The 21,067-nt window shown below is 42.5% G+C and overlaps 1 protein-coding gene across 1 annotated transcript; it reads left to right on the forward strand.

The window, feature by feature from the left end:
• Positions 1-1,152: 1,152 nt before the first annotated feature.
• Positions 1,153-20,807, forward strand: LOC130474810 (cathepsin E-like). Its single transcript, XM_056846506.1, has 9 exons — positions 1,153-1,208; positions 2,194-2,371; positions 7,227-7,344; positions 10,344-10,462; positions 11,873-12,072; positions 14,020-14,142; positions 15,491-15,635; positions 19,302-19,400; positions 20,610-20,807. Exons 1-9 carry the CDS (start codon positions 1,153-1,155, stop codon positions 20,805-20,807), a joined length of 1,236 nt encoding a protein of 411 aa, XP_056702484.1.
• Positions 20,808-21,067: the final 260 nt, after the last annotated feature.

Here is a 21,067-nt window from a genome sequence, read left to right on the forward strand (position 1 = left end):
CATCATCATAATTTGGCCCTCTTAGTACCTGCAAGATCAGCAGTCTTCAACCTTTCCAGAATTGGTACCCATTCAGCTGAAAGCATGTCATGGGAAGCTACATGACACCATAGCCACATTATGTCATGTGACAAAAAACAGTAATAGCCAGAAATATAAGCTGAGGACTCTTATTCTACAGCTAGAAGGAACAAGCCAACAGAACTCGGTTTAGAGATACACCCACTCACAAAAGCGCACACACACTCTCTGCCATGTCATTATCCCACCCCCACCAGTCATCATCTGTGCTTGTGCTACTGGCAAAATATATCTCAGAACTAAATCGGGATGTAGGCATGACCCCAAAGAAAACAAAAAGGGCAATGGCGTGGAAGCAGTCAGGGCATTTCTGGATGGCAACTCCTCCAGCAACTGGTACACCAACATAGGATGTCCAACAGGAAGTCGCTCATTAAAGAAGAGATGCTTTTGAGAGCTGAGGTCAGCAAGGCAGAGGCTGGTTTGATGCCTGGAGGGATAAGAACAAATTAAGCATGTCTGATGTTCAGGACAGCATTATGTTTGCTGGAGGAAGCAGCTGCCTAAAATAATAGTCACCAAAGAAGATAATGTCGAAAGACGCAAACCTGCATTCTGCTACCTGGGGTAAACCAGCCACAAGAATCTTATGATTGTTGATTGTTCCCTGTTTCCTTTCCTCTGACTTGCTGCTTCCCAGCATTCTAGCTATACTTTTAAAAACAGTGGAATAGATATAATACAAATGTTTGAAGCATTGGATGAGGTTTGCATTCTGAGGGAGCAAGGTGAAATAATTATATGAACTGTTGTCTCTTTGGATTTCCCTCTTCTGCCCTTGGAAAGATAAAAATGCCCTATGTCTATGATGTATATTTGTGTGTGTGTAGAGAGATAGATAGATTTATATTTCACTTCAGGTCTCCATCTCCCTATTGTTATATGTTATAATGGGTTGCAGTATTTACATAAATCAGGAATTACCTCTAGAGCACTTTCCAAAATGTTCTGCCAAACTACTGACCGCCAACCATTGATTGACCTGGCAAGCAGCTGGCTGTGATCCAGTGAAGTATAAAAGAGATTATAGGGGGGAACCAGCCTTATTTTTCTTTCCAGTCAACTGAAGTCATGAAGGTCCTATTAGCAGTTCTGGTTTATCTTCCATCCATCACGGCTCTAGTAAGGTAAGAAAGAACTTCAAGTATCTCAAGTGTTCTTGGTGGGGTATCTACTGTTTTAAGTTTTTTTTTACTCTGCTTTTCGGCAAAGATTTTATACAAAGAAACTTACAATAAAACAAAGCAAAAGAGCAAAACAAAATAAAACAAGGAAAACCAAACTAGCAATAAAACACTATAAATATCAAAAGGACCAACATTTTTAAAAGCATAGATGAACAGGATGGACTTTACTTGGTTCAATGATGTTAACAGAGGCATCAGGCAAATTTAAAGAAAGATGGAACTCCATCATTACAGTGCCACCACAGAAAATACCCTTTTCTGATGCCAGGGGCGTATGGAGAAGCAGATGATCTTCACTGTAGGGTAGGTTCATCTGCGAGCGAGTGGTCCTAAGCTGTTTATGGATTTACTGTCAATACCAGCTTTTGATTTGTGCTTAGAAACCAACTATAAACTATAGGAAGAGCTTTCACGATTGGAGAAACATGTTTCTAATGGCTAGCCCCTGTCAAATACACCAGTTGCTGTATTCTCACCCAGCTGCAATTTCTCAGAAATCTTTAAAGGCAGGCCCACACCGAGTGTACTGCAGTACATGACAGTCTAATTGTAACTAGGGCATGGATTAATACAAAAAGATTTTGTGAAGGCATCCTGTCTGCCACTTCAAAATCATAGTTAAACATACTTGTGGTATTTGCAAGACGTACAGGTTTGCTGCAGAATGGTCCTAGATCCAAAGATTTGGAAAAATCCACTAAGTACATTTACATTTCTACCACAAGTCCCACTTAAATGAATAAAACCATATAAGGCCACATTCAGGCACTTGGATGACTTCCATTCATTTCAGTGAGGCTTGTGCAGGAGACACATGTGGTGAGTTGTTTCCCTTTTGCCTATTAACATTCAAAATAGGAGAACAGTACAAATCCTGGCATCTGGTAAGCACTGCATGCCACACCAAAATGTATTTATGCCTCAGGATCCCTCTGGTTCGATCTCCATCTATCAAGCAACAGCTTCGAGCAAGAGGAGAATTCTATCAGTTCATGAAAGATCATCAGCTTGACATTTTTGCACGGAGATACCTGCATTGCTACCCTCCGGATGTTTATTCATTATTGGGATTTGCAACAGAAAAACTCTATGATTACATGAATGTGAGTATGTTCTTCCATAATACAATGGAAAAGAATGCAAAGTAGCTTGATGAATCTGCCCTTTGCTATGAACTTTAGAAGATATGAGTGCTTGTACAAACATGTATGCTCGGCACGTCCACATTCCATTTCCCAAATAAGCATCCAAGAACCTTAAACAAAATTAGAATTGGCACCTACAATTTTTCTACTGGAATTGATAATGAAGCCAGATTCTTCTTTATCTGAATAACAAAGTCCACATAGAGATAGCTGGTGGGCTGCCACCCATTTTATGCCAAGAAAAAACAGTACTGAACTCACCTGAAGCAATTTTATCATGCTGTAAATTTATGTTCTATTAAGGTTGTCAATTCACTCCTTGGACAAAGTGGGGTTCCAAGGGCTGGGAAATGGATTAAAAGGAGATGGGTTTTTGTTTTGTTTTTAATGTTTCTTAAAAATAACAAACTTAATCTGGAAATGTTTAATCCTATATTTTTAAAAATGTAAACAGTGAAAGAGAAAGACAGTGGGGCTTAGTGGGGGGACGGCACTGAGATTCGATCTGAGTGCATATCAATCAGGTTTCTGGTCTTTCCCCTTACTGGTGTGGAAGAACACAAAGAAATGGGAAACAACATCCTTTCAGATGAGAGGGGACTGGAAAGGAGGGGGGAAGCTGTCTGGAAGCATCTTTGCAGAAGTGACTTGCTCCCCTGATTGCTCAGCCCTTCTGTTTAGAAGCTGGAAATAATCTCTTGCTTCATGTAGAGGAGGGTGGAAATCACACCTGGGGCAGCCCCACAGTCTCCTCTTTGACCTGGTGATTTTGTTGTGTGTTTGTTTTAGACTTTGCTGATTCAATGAAATGTGCAAAGCATAAATTATCCAGAAAGACAATGAAAATATCAACCAGACATCAATAGTGACAACACTGCATTTGCTTTGGGCACAAAATGTCACTTCATAGTCTGCAACGGGGTCCAGAAATGGCCTTTCCTAAAATAGAATGTGAGACGCTGCTGAGCGGCTCCTCAGTCTGATATGGAGGTGGAAACTGATTGAGTCCTTCCCTCAAAGTTCACTAGTGCACAGATTAGCTCTTGGTGTAAGGTATTTTTTGTTTGGCTTCTGAATACATTCAGACAGTTAACATAGTACAACAAAGCCACGAAGCAGAAGCTCTTTAGGCAGTTTCAGTATTTCTCAGTCTTATTGATATTTACCATAGAAACATATTTGCACATGAACACTGCTGAATCTCATACAACATATGGTCCTGAATTCTACAGCATTAAGCTCTTTTATTTATTGGTTGGTTGGTTGGTTGGTTGGTTTATGCTCCGCCTTTCTCACAGCCCTATTGTGCAGAAAAGCCCTCTTGAATAGTTCAGTTTTGCATAGTTTTCAGAAAGCCAGGAGAATGACAGCTTTCCTGATTTCCTTGGGCAAGCCATTCCACAAGGCAAGAGCCACAATGGAGAAAGCACGTGTACAGGCAGTTGTTGATTTTGTCCATTTGCCCCTGCTGACTTGAGCGAAGTCGTTGAGGTGGAGCATAGGAAGAGAGGCTGTTCTGCAAATAAGAGGGGCCAAGGCCATGTAGGGCTTTGTATATGATAGCCAATACCTTAACCTGAGCCCAGTAACAAGTACGCAGCTGATGGAGCATCTGCAGAATGGGAGTAACATGAATGCCCTGTCTAGTTCCCGCTAACAGTCGAGCTGTGGTGTTCTGGACCAGATGGAGTTTCTGGGTTGATTTTGAAGGGAGCCCAGTGTTCAGTACATTATAGTAGTCTAGTCTCAATGTTACTGTGGCGCGGATTCAGGTGGCCAGGTCAGCTGTGTCATGGTAAGGGGCCATTTTATGGGCTAGGCTGAGTGGGTAGAAACTCTTTTTTGCAGCTCCATTAACTTGCTTCTCCAGGAATAAAACCTTTAACTGAGTCACCAAGGGTCAGTTGAACGCTATCAGAACAGGGGAGCATAATGACCTTCAGGACCTCCATCTTCCCAACTAACATTACCTCTGTCTTATCACAATTTAATTTCAATTTGTTCACTATAAGCCAGTTAACCACAGCAGCCAGGCAGTGATTCAGGAACTCTACTGCAGCATCTGGAGACTTGGATAAGAAAATATATAGAGCTGAGTACTGTCAGCATATTGATGATACCAGCCCCCAAACTATGAATGATTTGTCCTAAGGACTCTACATAGAGATTAAAAAGCATGGGGGATAGTTTAAAAAGCATGGGGGATAGTCTGAAAGGGAACATGGAAACAGGGGGTTTCTGTCCTGGTGGTCCAAGGGATAGTGGTTTTGTATTTTGACCCCCTTCTGTACTTCAGGCTGGACCTACCAGCTTTTCCACCTGGGCAGGAGGGAGGGGATCCTTTTTGAAACAATGGTGTTTAAAAAGGTCCTCCAGATTACCCAAAGAACTGTGGATCTTTCTAAACCCTATTATGACAAAAAGGAGCTCCTTCTCCCTCCTGCCAGGGTGGGATAGCTGGTAGGATTCCATCCTCATTTCCACTTATCATAATGGGGTTTAGAAAAAATTCTCCAGTTTCCAGAACTGATCCCCATCTCTCATGAAGGAATGTGTTTGTTTTAATCTTGGCCTAGAAGAGATCCTCCTAACTACAACCACTCCAGTTGCCATTTTACAACTTACATCTTACAACTTCTCTCTGTGCATGGAAATAATTTCCATGTAACAAGGCATAAGAATGATTTCTTGATAAAGATGAGCCCCGTAACTTCTCATTTATAACTGAAACTATATGGTTTAAGTTAAAGTCATGTATTCTAGAGGTGCACACATGCATATTGTAGAAGACAAACGAAGTTGAATCATACAAATGCCAAGCTTTACATGGTTTTAGTAAGTCAAATGATGACTCAGGTTGCCTCAGCTTCTGGATTGCAGCCAAGTTTGTTGTATGTTGTATGATTAAGATGATTCACCCCCATAGCCTAATGTATCCAATAGGTTTTCAGACAGCATTAGGGGGATTTTCCTACTGATATGTTGGCACTCCTGTCAATGGCATGGTGACCTCTGGAATGGGGACATGACCCGGGCAATTGACGTGATTGCACTTATGCTCCCTCTCTCAGGTCAAAAAAGCCTGGGCAGCCCCATGGTTTACTGATGGGCTACAGATGACAAAAAGACAAGGGGAGATGGGCTAGAGCGATGGTGGAGAAAGACTCGGGATGAATCTGACAAGGCAGGGGCTAGAGCTCATTTGAAAGCCTGCCCCATGGTGGTGATGGTGGCAAAGAAATAATAACTTTCTGGCACCATTGCATCTGCACAGCATAGACCTGCAGACCTCTTCTGGATGGTCAGAGGCCTATTGGGTTCTGGCCCACAAGAGGATGTGGACTGCTCTCACAACCAGCTTCAATGAACAGGCAATGGGTTTTCAGTGGGGTTTTTTTCTCATCCTGATCAGATGGGCTACTGTGTTTGCCTTTGCAGGCGTGATGGAAGAAGGAGCTAAGTGGTAGCCAATGAACAGTCACAGTTCTAGCTGCAAAGGTTGGGCTAGAAAAAAAATTGACTAATTGACAGAAGGGATCCCTTTATTTCCCCTTTATTTCTGTTCTTTATGCTTGCGGACCAGCAGGTCATTAGCAAAATAAATTCAAGAAATTCAGTAATACAAAAATAACCAAACATGCAGAAATACAAAATCTAAAGTATACAATTAAAAGGGAGTATCATTAAAAGCCATAGATAATTTTTTTGCCAAGGCAAGGGTTACATTTGGATCAGTATCACCCAATAGCTTTACAACTATTTCTTGCTTTAGAGCAGGGTCTCCACTTCTGGATGTATACTGTGATCCATTTGTCTCTGGAGAGATCATACTTTCAATTAAAAAATGCCAAACAGTGTCCATGTTCCCTGATTTACAGTCACAAAATCATTCAGAAAAAGGGATCCCTGAAAACCTGCCTCCTAACTCCCCCAGACTGCCCCAGCCCACCTTCGAAAGAAGTAAGGGGTGGGGCGAATTTTGGCTGCAGTCGCGAGAATGAGAGCCAAGCGCTGGGCATCGTCAGGCCCGACATACGATGAGGGGTGGAGCCAAGGGAAGGGATATTATGGACTGGGTCGGGCAGACCCCTGAAAACCTGCCTCCTAACTCCCCCAATGGTAGTGCCTTGGAGGAAAGTATTCTATATTTGGGGACAGTTAAACATTGACAATAAGCAAGTAGGATCCTTGGAATGGGGATTGAGAGGAGGGATTTGCCCTGCTGTTCCAAAATGATACATTTTCTTTAATTGTATTCCTTCAATTGATGGGAGAGGGTCTCTGCCATTCAACCCATAATGTAATGTTAAATCCACTCTCACAGATTAATGTTCCCTGATTCAATAAAATAATCTAGAGATCAGAAGTCAACAGTTGTGTCCCATGTATCTCCATGCAGGTTGTAATTCAATCAGGTAATGCTGAGGAAATAATGTTTCTTTCTTGTGCATTTCCCTCTCTATATGCTGATCAAACCACATTTGAAATCTGGAATGTTCTCTTTTATCAGTAGGGCCTGATCATGTACAACTGCTAGTGATCCACCTTTCTGATCCACCTTACCATTTTCCTGATAATTTCAAGATGGTCTAACTGATAATCATCAGTGCATATTTCTAATGTGAATGTTTAAATTGAACCTAAAAATTTGGTGCAGACAAGTTAGACCACATCTATAGAGCTGTGCAGAGTTTTCACATTTATATTGATTTATTACTTGCACCAGTGATTTTCTTTGTGCTGGCAATGAGCATTGACTTCAGTTGTATGCAGGGAGGGAACTGAATATTGAACTGATTTTTTCCCACTCTAGGCTCAGTATTATGGAGTTGTGAGCATCGGCACTCCACCTCAGCCATTCACCGTGGTGTTTGACACTGGCTCCTCCAATTTTTGGGTTCCATCCTGTTATTGTACCAGCGAGGCTTGCAGTAAGAATTATGATATCATTTAATGTTTTGAAGCAGCAGAACCCTCAATTATAACTAATTCTGTCCTGAGTAAACACAAATGAAAGACAATTTTGGAGTGTTGTTCTCAAGAACTGGAGTGAAAATATAGACTGGAGGAATGGAAGAGCTTGCCAACCGAGTACAGACAGCCAATATGGGGAGGTAGCACAGAATATTTACCAGAGGGTTGAATCCTGACTAGGTTTTTCATTAGTGGTAACAGAACTTTCATGCCCCTCCCCTTTCACTACAGCCCACTGACCTCCACAAAATGCCATACCTGAGGGATAGGGGACTCTGAGGTGGTCTGCAGTAGGAGGGGGAATTGACAAAAGTTTCCATTAATGAAAAGGTTTGTCTGGATCTAACCCAGGGAAAGGAGTGAAGAGCTATGAAGGTACTGGTGTGTGTATATGTGGGGGGGGGGGGCTGCCCTCATCTCTGCCAGTGCTGTCCATCTCACTTTCAGTTTGTATCTTCAGCAGATGACTGAATATTAACCATCTTTTATCACTGAGATCAAGAAACTGCCAAATTCTGCACCAAAATGTATTGCCTTGCTTCTGTAATCTCTTGCAGGCATTTGAGCTCCGAGGCAAACACGTAGCTTCTTCATGTGCTAATTTCAGCTTCACTGGAGCTCCACACATGAATACATGCCTGCAGCTGTCCCACACACTGAAGTGAAAGGGGAAACCCACCCCCATAGGAATTCTATGTGCATGTTGCATGGGAATGCATGTTTGCATTTCCGTAACAGATTTGCAGAAAATGAAAACTTTGCTTGGTACTTTTAATAATTTTGTGACTCGGAGAGAGACACACTTCTCTGAATGGTGATCCCAAACAGGAAGTCATTGCTATTGAGCAACTGAAGTAAATTCATCATCATCATCATCATCATTATTATTATTATTATTATTACTGCTCAATAAGAAGTTCTACACAGTTATATGGCATGCCTGGAATTTAGCATTTACAGCACTTAAAAGAGAGAGATGATGTGTTGAATTTGACTGGGAGACTGAATAGAAGAGATATCCAATTTGAAATATTCAGTGTTTAGGTGTCAATTTGAGCCTAGTTTTTTAGGATGAGGTAATCTGCTGTGTGTCAGTTGGAGTATCACTCTTCATAGCCACCTGGCCACAGAGGCAGCTGGAGAGGCCACACTACCTTCCTCCTAAAAAATAAAGAGCACACCAACAAAATGGAATCTGTATTAAGCTGGAAGCCACAGCCTTCAATTTGCAAGATTTGAACAAGGCTGTCAAAGATAGGACATTTTGGAGAACTTTCATTCATAGGGTCGCCATGAGTCGGAAACGACTTGACGGCACTTAACACACAGAGAGATTAAGCTGGAAGACAGAGCAGAGTTTGTTCCACAAACAGTGGTTTAAACAAACCACAGTTTATTGTGGTGTCTGAATGCACCCATGATGTCACTGTGTCACATTAACACTCACCCCCTCACTCAGCCCATCCTCCCATTTGTCTTGGATCTACAGGGTTGCCAGTTTTCATAATACTGTAATGCTGCATTAATACCACTATTATATTCTGCCCAGAGATAAATACCTGGTACAAAGTGCTGGAGTTTGGCTCTGTACAGTTGTAAGCTAAGCAGATTTTGTTAGTCAGCATCTGATATATAGATACGCGGATGGATTCAGCTAACTTTTTCACTCACTTTTACCCTATTCCACTACAGCCCCCATCTCACATGGCTTTTTTACATGCAGGTCCCATGGTTCCCAGCATAGCCTTTTTGTTTAATTAAAGAGGATGCTTCCTTCCTTTTTCATCAGTAGGAAGGCTGGTTGGATCCAATCCATTTAATCTAAATACTAATCGGATCTTCTTTATTGGCTTTGTTATTGCACTCATTCTTGCAAGACTCTCATAGATAAGGAATTCTTACCTTTAGTGAGGACTTCTACAGAGCTACCAAAGATGAGTGTAAAACTTAGGCAGGAATTTACATACATTTATCCTTAATTCTACTTTAGGGCTTCAGTTAAGGAGATTTGATGCTGTCCTTCGGGTGGGTGGGGAAGATTCCTGGATCAATCTTTTTGCAATAGTAAAAGTAGTTTCCACATAATGTCCACCTTTAACTCCAGGATTGACTTGAGTCCTCCAGGTTAAATGGAGTCCTTTGTTCTTGGCATGCTGTGATGGACAAGGGACTAATTCCAACATGCTGTTTATCACAGGATGACTTTTGAAGGCATCTATGAGGACACACATGTGGAATGGTTACCCATGGGAACTCCATAGCTGTATAAAACATTTGGTAAGGGCATTCCCCTCTCCTGATGATTTTAACTGCAGTGCAAAATATTTTACAGGGCAATTGGGTGAGCATTCAGGATCTGAATCTTAGGATCTTAGGATGTGACTGTGATGTAACCTCCCCAGTGTGTACACAATGAATCACTTCAAAAAGTGACACAGTGCCAAATGTGTTGGAATGGTCCCTGTTTTGTCCTAAAGTCATAGTATGAGCATAAAGAAATGGAAAGGCAATAGGGATGAAAGAGACATCGTCCACTATGATAGCGAGGCTGATATTTGCACATCCATTTGCCTCATTCGTATCTGCAGCAGCTGTGAGGAACTGCTCCTAAAAGAAAGGTCTACTGAATCCCCCCTCCTCTGAGCAAAAACTGTGCAGGGAGAGTTATTTTGTTGCTTCATGAGGAGTATCTGTGCACATGGACCAGCAAAATAACTCCCCTGCATGGTTTTTGTGCAAGAAAACTGCTTGGGGGGGAGGCAGGAGACCTTCTCCCCCCTTCCCCACAGCACCATTCCAAGATACGAGTGAAGAAACATTGTGTCGTTTGCGTCTAGGTAAGGTTGAACCTGCATTTCTCCTTTTCCTTTTTGTGAGGAGCATTTGAAACACAGGCCTCTAAAAGTTACGTCTTTCATTGGGGGAAATCATGCCACGTTGGGCTCTGTTTTCACAGGAAACCGTCCAAATTTCAAGTCATTTCTTTCTCAAACCTATGTACATGTTGGACAACCCTTTTTTTTACAATATGGTACTGGGCAACTGATGGGCCTCTCTGCCAAAGAGACAGTAAAGGTGAGTGAAACTCTTAATCGTTACTTTCAATTGTTCTGTCTTTTGGTAACTTGTTGGTTTCTTGGAAGTACAGGTGATGGCATTAACTAGTAATTCTCAGACTTAACTGCTGGACAGAATCATGACCATTTCTTTCAGGTGAAAAGTGACTTGAAATGGCAACCATTGGAGCAAGTGGGGAAAGACAGCTTATGTGACAGGCCAAAAAGTTTATACACCAAAGGTTTTTTTTGTTAATGTAGACAGCTATAACTTGTATGCAAATTTATGATCCCGCCTCCCCATCTTTTTCTTGATGGCATATGTGGATAAAACCATAGTCTTCTTTCAGATAAATAGATTATCTGAAAGGGAATGAATTACGTTAGTTCTATGAGAAACTGTTAAGCTTAGAGCTGATATATACAATGGAAGAGGCGGGGCTGCCTTAGGAATAAAGTTCACACAAAGTTGCTTTAGGAAAGAAATGGATGCCCTTTCCATACTGTGATAAGAAAGGAAGAATCAGCTTTCTAGCTATCTTTCTAGGCTAGGATGGAGAGAGAGAAGCTGAGAGCGCATTTTGTCATTATGGAAGTTAGGCGAAGTGGGAAGAGAAGGAGTTAGATGGAAGGAAGGAGGTCCCTAAGAGTAGCATTCTGGGTAAACAATAGAGTTGCCAACCTCCAGTGGGCAACCTCCTGAAGATCTCTGGGAATTATACTTAATCTCCAGGTGGCAGAGACCAATTTCCTGGAGAAAATGGATGCTTTGGGTGGTAGATGCTATGGCATTAAATGCTGGTGAGGTCCCTCCTCAGGCTCCACTCCTTAATTCCCAGGAAATTCCCATCTTGGAGATGGCAACCCTAGTAAACAAAAAGCAGCAGAGCCAACAACAGGAAGGATACAGAGGAAACTAGCTAGGTTTCTAGCTCTGCTTCCCCTGTCTGGAATACTGGTATGCTCTGTACAAAATGACATTGTATAGTCCTTCATTTCCAGTAGTAACAAAGCCCCTTTTCAAAGTTGTATGTTGTCCTGGGACCCTTAGAGCATGACTGGGACAAAATATAATAAATTGTGGTCTGCAGAATGGATTTTTACTGGCTTCCCTTTCTGCAACCTCTTGTTTCCCCTGAAAAGCCACTCAGAGTCAGGGGACACTTTAGAAAAGCGTGGGATATGGCATGGGGGTGGGGGGGAAGCTACAGTTGGAAGGGGGCACAGGCAGAGCTCACCCCCTTTTGTGTGAGCAGCTCTTCTGGGTTGGAATTGGCATGAAAATAGATTATGCTTGTCATTTCTTTGGAGCTTAAATACAATATTAATTGTAAAAATAATTGCCTTGAACTATATAAATAACCTATCACAAAGCAACAATGTGATTGCTCACTTTTGAATTGTTTCTCTTTGGCAAATAAATGAACAGATCAGCAACATTTCCGTCGAGGCCCAGGACTTTGGCGAGTCGATCTTTGAGCCTGGCATGACCTTTGTCTATGCCCAGTTTGATGGGGTCCTGGGCTTGGCCTATCCATCCTTGGCTGTTGGGAGTGGACTTCCCGTATTTGATAATATGATAAAACAAGAGCTGTTAGAGGAACCTCTGTTTTCGTTCTTCTTGAACCGGTCAGTAGTATGCAGTGAAAAGAACAGTTATTGTTTTCTCAGTATAGTTTTAAAGGAAATACTTGACCGATAAGGTTGCTACCTCCAGGTTGGGGAATTCCTGGAGATTTGGGGAAAGAGCCCTGGGGAGGGTGGAGTTTGGGGAGGAGAGGGAGCTCAGCAGGGATGTGGTGCTGTGGAGTCCACCCTCCAAAGCTGCCTTTTTCTCTAGGGGAACTGATAGCCGTAGTCTGGAGATCAGTTATAATTCTGGGAGAACCCTGGAGGTTGGCAAGAACATTGACAGAGGATGAAAATTGAATGTAGGCAGGGACTCCAATTTATTTATGCATTTTTATCCCACTTTTCTCCTCACTGGGGATTTAAAGTGGCTTATAAGTAACGCCAAAATATAATTTAGCCAGACAACGACGACAAAATACACTGAGCACCTCCAACTGCCAGGCTAGTCCCAGCTATTTCATTCAGGCTGTGAGTCATGGGCAAGACCCCTTTAGTTCTTGCCCAAAATCTTGTGCCTCTGGCCACACTGAGGTTTAAATACTTATAGCAGGATGGGAAACCAAAGTTCAGTCATGATCTTCTTGCAATGGCAGGTGTATCTCAAGACTATCCTCCCTGATTGAAACCAAGCATCTCTGATCACAAAGTTCCACCTCATTCACTTCACTGAGGGAGCCCAAGAGGAAAGGAAGCCCTTGTTTGCAGGCATTCCTTGTATACAAAACTTTTAATCAGGAAGGATATGTTTAATTCTGTATTTATTTCATGATGCCTGTTTTTTCCACTTTTCATCCGGGTGGTCCATGCGTGGAAGCTGGTTCCCATCCATGGATCACTTTGCTGGATGCCATTAGTAACCCCAAATGATGCTGCAGGGGATAGAAAGTCCTACATCCCCCTGTTCAAATCTTCCATCACAACTAGCAGCACTGGTCACTTGTTGTGAAAAATTGGATCCATGCCCCACCCCCTATACTAACAAGGTAACAGCACTGTCACTATGACTATGCACAGCTCCTATGGCACATGTGCAACTTACCTGTGGGCACTAGAATCTATGGATCAAGGACATATTCTCTAAAGAATTTTCTGTAAGTCTTTAACAAAAGGTCACAATGCAGTTCCAACTAAAATGTGTTGCCATTGTTGTTGTCATACCTGTTGATGTCATCTGACTGTTGCATTCTAGGTATGGATTTGATAACTTTGATGTGCTGGCAGACAAATTAAGTCATTCCATTGTAATTTCATCCAGTATCACCAATTTTGTTCAGGACTAGCTATTCAAATCTTAAAATAAATCCATCTGTAATCCCAAATATTAATTGTCCTGGCTAATGTTTTGTTTCTTTTGTCATCTCTAATCATCTATTATATTTTGTTTACTAGAATACATGAAGACTTAATATCGATATCTAAGAAGGTCAAAGTAGATTTCACTTTTACTAAGTTCCATGTGACACCATGATTGCATGTTTTGTTTGTGTATCTAATCAATTGATGTATATATTATGGGTTGGATTCTATGGAAAAGCTTACAGAAGGAGTTGGCAGGTTGGCTTGTGCTCATCATGCCCTTTTCACAGCACTCCCAGTATGATCTGAAACTCCATTGCTGAGGGCCTGGGGATCTTCATAAATGTAACACACAGCAGCACAGGGGACTGCAGTGGAGGAGGATCAGGCAGCTTCCCCTCCTCCTTCTCCCTCATCAACTGAAAGAGAGGTTGCTCCACTGTTGGTGGTGATTTCACCCAATTTCAGCCCTCACTCTAGCCCCCTTCCCATGCCATGGAACATTTTGGTTGCAAGGATCTCCCTCAAAGAATTGTTAGGATGTACAGAGGGCTGCCAGGAGAAAGGCAAGGTAGAGAGAAGGTCTGCTTTGCCAACTCTTTCCACAAGCTTTTCCCATAGGATTCAGACCTTGGTCTTTGTTTTTAGTGATGACGACAATGAAGATGGTGGTGAATTGATACTAGGGGGCATCGACCATTCTCTCTACAAAGGGCCCATTCACTGGGCTGAAGTCACTGAGAAAAAATACTGGCAAGTTGAAGTTGACAAGTAAGTCTGCTTAAACAAAAACCTTGGGGTCAGATTGCAGAAAAGGGAGCATATCCTCATCCCATTTAGATATGTCAGCAATGACGGACATATGCATGTCCTACCTCCAATTGAGTGTACGTTTAGGAACAGAAGGTTACATGTATGCATCAGCCAACTATTTGAAGAAACAAACAGATCCTGAAAGAAGGAATTCTTCCATGTGATAATAGACAAAGAATTCAGTCACAAATCACTGAAATCAGCAGGAACTTTGTCAGCTCCAATAGGTTCAAAATGGTGGCCATTAGGAAGAAAGAAGGGCTGGGCTGGAGATAGTGAGGAGAAGCAACTGCTTCAGCACCTGAGTGGGAGAGGAGGCAGCAGCTGCAGAGGTGGCAGCAAGAATGGCCTCTGGCAGAAAAATATCTTGTGCCCACATTAGTCGTTCAGATGAAGGAAAGCAAATGGGTTTCCCGACAATTCCCTTCAGTCCAGTGGGAAAAGGGATTTGGGAATAGGGATTGTGCTGTAATGAGAGATTGTGCTGTCTCCTCAATCCCCACTGGGGGGGGGGTAAGGGAGGCAGCCCATTACACAGCTTTAATGAGCCTTTGAGAAGGAGTCATTAGTGCTGGAGGACAGTTTCCTCTCATCCTAATTAGCACCCTCCAAAGAGTCATTTAAATTGCAAAGAGGGCAACCCTTTGAACAGCTAGAAGGATGCTGTCAGTGTGGTAGTGAAATTTGGGGTTGGGTGATGCTTATATGATGAGGACCCCCTTCCACCGCTCCAGTTTCCTTCCTCCTACTAAGCTTTAGGGGAGCAATTGACAAACCCCTTGTTTTCCCTTTCTCTATGTAGTTCAGGCCCTTAAAAAAAATTCAGTCAATAAATTTGCTTGAAGATTTTCTGCCCCAATCCCTACAATTCTTATCTAGGAATAAATAACCTTGCATAACTTGTATTAACTAAGATAGCATAACTGGTGTCTGTATTTTTCTTGATGAGATTTATATTTTTCATGGTTGCATTTCATGGCCCCTTTGCAGGTGTTAACTAGCTCAGCATAGCTTGTAATTGGTCTTTATATTTTTATTGATTAGCTCTGCCTTTTATGTGATTGTTTTGCCCTGTGCTGCCTGCATTCCAAGGCAATTTGATTCCACTGTTTATTTTGTATATGTTGGAATAAAACTGTGTTAGTTCTTGTAGTGCTATAAGACTCCTGTTTATTTTTGAAGAATAAAGATGTTTTGGTTGACTGCATAGTTTTGCTTGCTTTTAAAAATGCAGTTTCCCATAAATTTACAGCCCATTTAAAGTATATTCCTATGTATTCCTTTCTTGTCTTCCCCCATAATACAGTGTGAAAGTCCAAGGACAACTGGCACTATGTTTGGATGGCTGTAAAGCCATTGTAGATTCGGGTACTTCTCTCATTACTGGCCCACTCACAGAAATAATCAAACTGCAGCAGTATATTGGAGCCAGACCGACCCCGTATGGAGAGGTAAACATACCTGTGGAGGGAGCTGGGGATCACAGGAAAAATAAGATCTGATGATTTAATGATGGATGAACCGATACATATTGGGTTGCATCCTGTAAGAACATAAGAAAAGCCCTGCTGGATCTAACCAGTGGTCCATCTAGCCCAGCCTCCTGTCTCACACAATGGCCAAACAGTCCTTCTGGAGGTCCAACAACAGGGCATAAAGGCTGAGGCCTTCCCCTGATGTTGCCTCCTGGCACTGGGATTCAGAGGGTTACTGCCTCTGAACGTGGAGATTCCCTTTAGTCACCATGGCTAGTAGCCAGTGATAGACCTATCCTCTATGAATCTGTCTAATCAGCTTCATTGGATGCCCTTGACTTCCAGTATTTTGGGAGAGGGAGAAAAGTTATCTTTGTAAACTCATTCTACCCTTGCATAATTTTATAAACCTCTATCATGTCCCCCCTTAGTTGTCTCTTTTCTAAACTGAAAAGTCCCAGACTCCTTAGCCTTTCCTCATAGGGAAGGTGCTCCAACTCCAGGGTTGGCAGTTCTGGGTTGGGAAATACCTGGAGATTTTGGGGGTGGAGCCTGGGGAAGGTGGGTTTAGGAAGGAGAGGAACCTCAGCAGGGTATAATGCCATAATGTCCACCCTCCAAAGCATCCAATTTCTCCAGGTGAGTGGATCTTTGTCATCTGAAGATCAGTTGTAATAGTGGGAGATCTCCAGGTACCTCCTGAAGGTTGGCAGTCCTATCCACCCCCCAATCATCTTCATTGCCCTCTTCTTTACTTTTTCCAGCTCTGCAATGTCCTTTTTGAGATACGGTGGCCAGAACTGCGCACAGTATTCCAAATGAGGCTGCACCGTAGATCCATACTTGGCCGTTCATTTTCAATCCCTTTCCTAATAATCCCCAACATAATGTTTGCCCTTTTCACTGCTGTAGCACAATGGGTTGACACTGTCATTGATCTATCTACTACAACCCCAAGATCTGTCCCCCTCTCAGCCTCAGCAAGTTCAGACCTCTATACTTGAAGTTGGGATTTTTTGTTCCAATGTGCATCACCTTACACTTACCAACATTGATCTTCATCTGCCACATTGTTTCCCACTCACCCAGTTAGTGGAGATCCTCCTGGAGCTCTTCACATTCATCCTTGGTTTTCACCATCCCAAATAATTTTGTGCCATCTGCAAACTTGGCCACTACACTAGTCACCCCACGTTCCAGATCATTTATGAGCAAATTAAATAGTACCAGCCCCAATACTGATCCTTGGACCCCACTGCTTACTCCCCTCCACTATGAGAACTGTCCATTTATTCCTATTCTTTGCTTCCTGTCATTTAACCAGTTTTTAATCTGTAGAGACATTCCTCCTAACATTTAGCAGTGTATGAACATGTGTGGATACATCTACATAGGCTTCTTTTATACATAAGAGAAAATAACAGAATCCCACACATGTCCTCTCCCAGTCTGTGGCAACTGCTCAGGTGTATTTCACCATGTGCAGGATTCAGGTTTTTGGAACACCGCTGCAAATCCTCGACAAATGACATTATCAGTGGCATGGCCAAAGGCATGCTTAGAGTGGTGATGGATGCAGATCATTGGGGGTGGTCATGAATTGGAAGCTAGCATGGAGGCTAGGAGGAGAGATGTTTTTCCTGTGTGCAGTGACCTTCAATTACATCACTGGCTCATCCTTGCATTGGTTGCTGGAGAGATATGACAGCAAGTTTTTGGTCAGCAGTAAGAGAAAGAGTCCCACCTTCAGCTTCTACATAGTCTGTTTCCTCACAATTTCCTGCAACCTTTTTAGTTTCCTCATTTGACTGAGTAGGCTTCATAATTCCTGCTAGCCTTTTGATTTAATGGAAAGTGGTTCTCTGTGCTCCAGAATGGACATCTTTTGAGTGCACATATACCGGTAGTTGTGGTGCAAGAAGATGCTGCCATCTTGTGGCATGTTTCAGACTGTTGTGACCTTAAGCATACAGACCTGATTGCCCGTTCCACTGAAATTGCTTTCAAATTGGGGGTATCATTTGAAGAAAAGTAATGTGTTTGAGAATGTTTCAGTGCTGGAGTTTTGACCTGTAGTGCATTTCACAAATTCCAAGTGCTTTGCAGAAAAACAAAACAAAGCCAGGAACTGAATTCTGAAGTTATAAACTATCTCTCAAGAAGCCATTCCATTTATGTTTATCCATATTCACTGGTGACTTTTCTTTTAACCACCAATCTCTGTATATTTGGCATCTTAGCCCTATGAACTGGCTTGATCTGATTCTGAAGGGCCAGAATGCCTTGCTGGCTCTTTCCACTCACTCTTGTTAGGGTCAATGGAATTCACAGGGTATTAGATGTTTTGGACCCCTGACCCAACGTGTGAATTCCATAAACAAATACCTTGGGGGTGTGTGTTGCTTGACGTGTTGAAATGGGCCAAATAGCTCCTTCTTTGAATCATTTCTGTTCAGGATAACAATCATAGAATCATAGAGTTGGAAGGGACCACCAGGGTCATCTAGTCCAACCCCCTGCACAATGCAGGAAATTAACAACTACCTCCCCCACAATGGGGGAGGGAGTGAAAACCCCTTCAGCACACTGCTTGGGCCACAACCAAAGTAGAAGAAGAAGAGTTGGTTTTTATATGCCGACTTTCTCTACTACTTAAGGAAGAATCAAACCGGCTTACAATCACCTTCCCTTCCCCTCCCCACAACAGACACCCTGTGAGGTAGGTGGGACTGAGAGAGTGTGACTAGCCCAAGGTCACCCAGATGGCTTCATGTGTAGGAGTGGGGAAACAAATCTAGTTCACCAGATTAGCCTCCGCAGCTCACGAGGAGGAGTGGGGAATCAAACCCGGTTCTCCCGATTAGAGTCCAGCACTCCAAACCACCGCTCTTAAACACTATACCATGGCTCTCATGTAGTGGCAACATGTGAGAGGAAGAGAGGTGAACATACAAGTCTTGTATGACTGTGATGGGATCCCCAGCCTGTGAATTCTGTCTGGCCCATTCAGTTTTGTGCCAACACCTACAGCTCCTGTAGGTTAAAACAAGGTAGGAAGGCTATCCCTTTACTGCCACTTCCATGTACATACTAAATTGGAACAACGGACTTTGCTTGGCACAGCTGTGCTGCCCAGAGTTTCAGTGCCAAACTAGGCAATACAGCATACCTGGGGACATCCTGGAGATATCATCACCATGATAGAAATCGCTCACGCTACAAATGCCACAGGACCAGATTCACCTTGGGACTATAGTTTGTGTGTGTGGTGATGTGGGGGGTTCTGTTCCCCCACTGTTTTCAAGAGCCCAAACCTGAGAGCATTTGGTTTTTAAAAATAGTGTTGGGGGGAGACAGGTGCTGAAGAGTGAGGTCCTGAGTGAAAGCACTCTACACAGATTAGATCATTCTTGCACAGTGCACCAATGTTGGGATGCTCTTTGCGTAAGCTCACTGGCTCATAGGACTGCACTATAAATCTCTCTACCGCAGAGGACAGGCTTATCACAGAGGACAGCTTTATCAGTGCCCTGACTGTGAGTTCCCCAAATGCCCAAAAGTAGTGTATTTGATAAGGTTGATGCTTTTATTCAAATAGCAACATAACCCTCAAGACAAGGAACAAATTTGTTTGTGTTTCAGTATGTTGTAGACTGCAGAAGACTATCCAGCCTGCCTCAGATAACCTTTACCATCTCAGGGAAAGAATTCACTTTAACGTCAGAGCAGTATATAATCAAGGTATGTATCTAAATTTTCACAACTGGCCATCTCCTGAATGCAACCGAGATTAGTTCCAAGCTGAATTTTCTTAGTGATTTTTCAACTTGAAATGTGTTTTTTTAAAAAGGTGAAAAATGTCCCCTAAAAGTGTAGTGGTCTTTCTATTTAAATGCCTCACTGCAGACCCCAAATATTGTTGTTTTAAAGTCATGTTTAGGGCTTCTTTATTGACTCATAGTCAAAATATGTGGTATGTTTGACATTTATTGGGACACTGGTGCCTGACCTAGCTTGTAAAAAATGATAGAGCTGGGACTAACCTTTAAAAACCTTTATAAATGTTGCCTCACACAGCTCCAGATGCCGTGAGAGGGAAGGAGGGGCTTCCTGCTTCCCTCCTGCACAATTTTGCCAGTAAAAACCGCCATGAGGGGGCTGTTTGCCCCTTCCTCTTGCGCCATGTGTCCATTCCTAGGGCACATTTCGGCTGGTGAAAATTGTGCAGGAGGGAAACATGAAGCTCCTCCTTCCCCTTTGCAGTGTTTGGAGCCATGTGGGGTGATAAATATGTTTTTAACAGTTTTTAAAGGATTGTCCCCACTCTAATGTTCCTCTACAAGTTGGGTCGGGCACTGGTGTCCAACACATGTCAACATGTAATTTGGCCCTGATTGATGCTAGCCAATCAAGGATAACATAGTGAGCATGATGTCATCACAGAACCACCTAGCTAATCAGATTCAGCTACATGATGGCAGTAGGGGAAGTCCTACTGTATGTCAAGACTTTCAGCTTGCATGATTCCAAGTGTCTAATTGGGGCAGAATGAGAATGGAGATACACATTCAGATGTGCATCCAAATGTACATCCCATTGAAATTGATAGGATGGACAACATCTGCATTTGGTGTTGTCCTTTGCCACTGTACTACATTCAATTGGTTGTGTATCTGTATGCACATTCATAATCAGTCTGCCCTAATCAGTTAAGTATGCACAATTGGACTGGGAAAAGAAATGTTGACTCGGTTGCCTCAGCATCAGGGACAAATTCTTTTTTCTTTCCAAGACTCCCCCTCCCCCTTCACATTTCAAACACCTTCACATTTCAAATTCTTGTGAAATGTCACCCAAAAGGGGCAGGCTAAATATGTTCACAAGCCCCCAGTTTTGGCTCAGTGCAGGAAAATTAATCACAAAAGTAAAATGTTTGTTTTTGTACCACAGGAAGGCACAAGAGAAGAACTGGTGTGTATCTCTGGTTTTCAGGCTTTGGCAGTTGGCAAAGGCAATGTACCAACGTGGATTCTGGGAGATGTATTTATGTCAAGCTTTTATTGTATTTTTGATCGTGGAAATGACAGAGTTGGGTTTGCGAAACCTGTTCATAAAAGAAACTTGCTGAAGAGTTATTGGACCATCTAGAAATATATGAATTAATAGAAATTTTCCTGATACCTTCAACTTTGCTTTATATGTAATACATAATCTTTTGAGGGAGAGGGAATTTAAGAAGGCTTGACCTTCTGGAGTCCGCTTTTGTAGTGCTCTTTCTCTGCATTTGTAGTTGATATGTCCATGTATGATTAAATCAGTGACTAGAAGCTCCAGAGCTCCTTGAACAATGACCTCTTGAACCAACAACTGCAACAATGAACAATTATGAAATCATGCAGCCAATTTTG

Source organism: Euleptes europaea, chromosome 3 (assembly GCF_029931775.1).
Source record: "Euleptes europaea isolate rEulEur1 chromosome 3, rEulEur1.hap1, whole genome shotgun sequence".
Taxonomy (NCBI): Eukaryota; Metazoa; Chordata; class Lepidosauria; order Squamata; family Sphaerodactylidae; genus Euleptes; species Euleptes europaea.